The following is a 4848-nucleotide window of genomic DNA, read 5'->3' as shown; positions in this document are numbered from 1 at the left end:
GGTTTGCCATACTGGCAACCCAGTAACGAGGAATGATGAAATTGACGTTTGGTACCTTTTTTGAGTGTGATTACTTTGTTGATATTAGCAAGATCTTTTGTTCAAGCAATTTTTGTTAAGAAATTAATAATACAATTGTTTAATAAAGAAACAGTAACACTTGTAAATTGGCAGTATTGATTACTGTTCTTGTTCAGTAAATTGAACGTATTGAATGAAAGTTATGACAAAGAACTGTTGTGTTCCTGAATTGATTTATCAACCGATTAATAGAATCAATGGGGCTTCAAATCATTTTCAAATTTATTATTAGACTTACGCTTCGAGGTTCATTCTCTGGTCATTTTTCATCCCAAATAATCCCAATCGTTCCCATTTCCCTTTTCATCAGATCATGAATAATAATTGAAGGCCTCTAATTTAACCTTGAAGACAACATTTTATTACACTATTTTAAGGTAAAAGTGAAAAATACAGAGCTCAGTCTAGCAAAAACTGACATATCCTATTTGAAACGATCTCTGTTGGTATTTTCTTTTTTTCAGAGGCGCTTAATTAAATCATATTTCAAGATGGCACATTATTTAACAATTATTCGCCGAAGGCGAAGTGATTATCGGTGAATATTCACCGAAACGAAGTCGAGGTGAATATTCACCGATATTCACTGAGCCTGAGGCGAATAATTGTTTTAGTATAAATACACAGGTGATTATTTCAAAAAAGAGAAAACAAAACATTTCAACGCGAAATCATCTCCACTTACAGTGGCAAAACGACTACTGGCAGCCATTTTGTCCCGTCGAGGTGATTATCGGCTGATAATCCGAGATAGCGAGCCAATGAGAGCGCGCGATCTTGTATAATCACCTGTGTATTTATACTAAAAATAATTAAGCATAGGAAAGGGTTTTGTTCTAAAACATTTCATAAGCTCCTGGTACTGGTTAGTTAAGTCCAGAATTAAAAAATCCCACTTTGAAGTAATTTGTTGGAGTACAAATGCAATTCGTGCTGAAGTCTGAAGTTTAAATGTAGAACGATCGCGGTTTACAGTACCATGGGTGCCAGAGGATTTTTTTTTTCAAGGTCGGAGAGAACGTTTAGCCATTCCAAATCAACGTTCGAGGACGAAAAAATTTCTCGTGCGACCAGAGGCATTTTTTTTTTCGTCCGGAATCGCTGATCGTTCTCTCCGACCTTGAAATAAAAATTCCTCTGGTAACCAGGGTAGTTTTACAGTACAGCAGGCAAAAATTATATCGTTGAGCCGAGTGAGAGATTGGTAAGGGGCAACCAAGTTCTTCACCGTTTCCCGCCATTTTTAGCCTCTTCGAATTTAGGACCTGGTCCTAAGCTATGTATGTGGTAGGGGATATGAAGACCTGCAGAAAAGAAGAGTTTCAAAAATCAACATAACTAGGCAGCCTAATATCCTTTCGCACAAGCAGCGATCTTGGAGTGTCTGTTGCCCTTCTCTTCACTCCATAATAACAACACGGTCTTGATACGAAGTCGTGTCAGGACTGACTGGTGCATAAGCGATTGTTATGACCGTGCAATCTTGTAGCTGTTGGTTTACGGCATCGCGAATTATCCGAGTCGTGTAGTAGTCAACCCTTGACGTGAATTCGTCAAAGATTATAATTCTCCTTTTCTGCAAGAGGGCTCGAGCAAGACTTAACAGCATTTGTTGAGAAACTGAAAACAGGGATGAGTGTTTTAAGACATGATCCAATTGTTTTGGAAGTTCTTCTACGTAGTCTTTCAACCTAACAGTCTTCAACGCAAACCATAAGTCTCCATCCTGGTGAATTCCCTCGGGATCAAGATTGGTTCTGAGTGATGCCGTAAATAAGAATAGCTTCTGTTCCACCACGCTAAACACTTTCCGAGCTTCCAAAGGTCTAAACAATTTCAATGGCATTTTATCAACTGTCACCTCAACAAGTGAGTCGTTTAACAGCAGCATTTTGGAGACAAATGAAGCTTTCTTCCCATCTTTTTTCTTCACTATACAGATCTTTTCTCCGGCTCCTATGTCCAAGGTCATCTCTGAATCTTCGCGGATTCTCACTGCGCCTTTGCTCGGCCAATTTTCGGGTGGTTTGGTGTCTCTTTCGTAACCAACTTCAGGCAGGATGTCATAGTAATTTAAGAGTCGCATAACCGACGACATGCCAAGACGAATATCGCCCAAGAGAAGAGGAATTGAAGTGATTCCTTTCACCAACTGTCTATGATATGTCAACGACAACGCCACCAGAGCTGGAGAAGAGAAAGAAACGCATTGCTATAAGAATTTCAAACATCATCTAGCCTAAAAGCAGCCTTTCAACACTTGGGAGATTCAAATCTTCTGGAAATAAATTTATTTGAGAAACAATGATTAATTAATATGATCTAATTAATGATATGTAGGTCACGTGATTTTCAGACTTCGTGTTGGTTGTAAACCTATTGAGGGATCATCAATAATAATGAATAATATTATATGGCAAGAAATTCACAGGCTAAATGGAACACTCTAATTAGCTGGTTTTCGGTCGGGATTTTACAGTACGGACCATTACCATGAAAACGCTCCTTATCCGTAATTCGTCTCCCTCCCGGGAAATTCAAGTTGAGCAAAACTTAAAAAGTTTCTTAAAGGCGGAATTTAATTTTTCTCTGTTCAAAGTTCGGTGATTGAAGAAGATTACAAACCTTCACTAAGTGTCCGATCGCTCAAAGAAACCGTGCCATATAATAAACGGGAAAATTTCGTTTTATCAAACGTGTTGATATAGGTTGAATTACCACCGTAAACAATTTGGAAAGCTGACGTTTCGAGCGTTAGCCCTTCGTCAGAGCGAGAAGAGGAACTGTGGATGTTGTTGGTTTTTATGAAGGTGTGGAGGAGCTTTGCCATTGGTGGAAATACGGTAACATGAATTTGTGAATAAATTAGTGGAATGAGAGGCGTTCATTGATTCCGTGAGGATGGAGTGTACCTAGTTGAAAGATTTTTTTTCCCAGATTTTTGCGGCTTTCTGTGTTCCCGTGGTGTTAGGATAGGCCGCAAATTGTCATGTTGTCGTGGGAGTGAAAAATGGTGCACAACTGGTTTTGATGCAACTCAGTCGTTTCTTTCTACATCTCGTAGTAGGTGTTCGCAAAAGATGTCCGCCAATCTTCTCCCTGTTTCGCCTATGTAGGTCTTCTTAATCAGTGTGCAGGTTATGCAATAGATGACATTTGCAGAGATGTGGTCAGTGATTCGGTCAGTGATTCGGCCGGGATCGATTCACAAATTCATGTTACCGTATTTCCACTAATGGCAAAGCTCCTCCACACCCTCACAAAAACCAACAACACCCACAATTCCTCTATTCGCTCTGACGAAGGGCTAACGCTCGAAACGTCAGTTTTCCATATCGTTTACGGTGGTAATTCGACTTTTATCAACACGTGTGATAAAACCAAATTTTCCTGTTTCACATTCCCACCGACTCAGTACCACAGTTTCATATAATAAACAACTTACTACCCTCCCTCCCGACCCTAAGTTGCTCGGGATCATACTACGGTAAATTGACCCTTGGTCGTTTTCGTACGGATCTCCCTCTGCTACGACCTTGGGCCAATATTGCCCAGTACGGTCCTTGTACTCGGTTAGGAAAAGGCTAATAATGGCTTTATGAGTGGTACACCCACCCAGGTACTACAGTTATTAAGGTAACTCAGTCAAATAAACTGAAAAGAAACATTGATTTTCGAGGAAAGAGGAAAACCGGAGTCCTGGAGAAAAACTTCTCTGAGCAGAGACAACCAACAAACTCTGAGGCCGCGTGCTCCAGCGGTTAGAGCGCTGGGTTTGAATGCGATTGACCCGGGTTTAAATCCCGTTCGGAGCTTAATTAGGGGCCCGTTTCTCGAAAGTCCCGAAACGTTACGGGTCATTTTCGGGTGTCACAATTCCTTAATTCCTTCCAATTCCTTAGTGGATTTAAGTCGTTAAACTTCACATCCTTTTTATTTTTGTTACCGTAAAAACATGTTAAAAGATCGGCTTTCCAAAATAAGCAAAAATTTTGGTTTTATCAACGGAGTTGATAATGTAAATTGGCCACCGTACAGAGGTTCTAAAAGCTGACGTTTCGAGGGTTAGCCCTTCGTCAGAGCGAATCGTCAGCTTTTAGAATCTCTGTACGGTGGCCAATTTACATTATCAACTCCGTTGATAAAACCAAAATTTTTATATACTACTTCCCCACCGACGGAGCACCACAGTTTCTTTTTCCAAAATAAGCGGTTGGCAGTTTCAAAAATGGCTTTTCGGGCCCGAAAAATTTCGGGACTTTCGAGAAACGGGCCCCTGGTTTGGATTTGGTTCCAGTTGTCCAGGATTCAACTCTCCGCCTTGTAAATATTAGCCAACTGGCTGCCTCCTGCTAGTTGAGGTTCTTATAATCATGTTTCTGTTAAGTTAGAATTGTTTCTTCCTGATTATTAAAAGTGGAGCGCCTGTGAACTACAATAGCTTGATAGCTAAGTGCACTTCCACTATAAATAAAGCATTTGCATTTACATTTACAAACTCAACCCACATATGACGCCAAATCTGGGAAATGAACCTGGGCCAGCCACCGCGCCAGCCCTGCTCTGCACCATAGCTGAATCGACTCGGGTGGAGGCTATACCTTATGGGGCCTGTCAGTTAAAAGACCTTAACCGCATGAGATTCCATCTGAATTTGCTTTAATTCTAGACTAAACTTACCGATTTCACTTGTAAAAAGACCAGTTACAGTAGCAATGCACATAAACATTGATGTAACAGCCAGGTATCTGAGCGCTAACCATTGAT

At 40.5% G+C, this 4848-nt stretch overlaps 1 protein-coding gene across 1 annotated transcript in view; it reads right to left on the bottom strand.

The window, feature by feature from the left end:
- Positions 1-287: 287 nt before the first annotated feature.
- Positions 288-4848, bottom strand: part of LOC138004945 (ATP-binding cassette sub-family C member 4-like) — a 14078-nt gene continuing 9517 nt past the window's right edge. Inside the window, exons 5-6 of the mRNA XM_068851239.1 lie at positions 4762-4848; positions 288-2268 (exon numbers count right to left, since the gene is read on the bottom strand). The exon at positions 4762-4848 is cut by the window's right edge and continues 47 nt beyond it. Of these exons, the coding sequence (XP_068707340.1) occupies positions 1481-2268; positions 4762-4848 (875 nt within the window). The 3' untranslated portion in view covers positions 288-1480. The remainder of the gene's footprint in view (positions 2269-4761) is intronic.

The sequence above is a fragment of the Montipora foliosa genome, chromosome 6 (genome assembly GCF_036669935.1).
Source record: "Montipora foliosa isolate CH-2021 chromosome 6, ASM3666993v2, whole genome shotgun sequence".
In the NCBI taxonomy this organism is placed as follows: Eukaryota; Metazoa; Cnidaria; class Anthozoa; order Scleractinia; family Acroporidae; genus Montipora; species Montipora foliosa.
The sequence above is the reverse complement of the archived record's forward strand: the minus strand, read 5'-3'. Positions and strand labels throughout refer to the sequence as shown.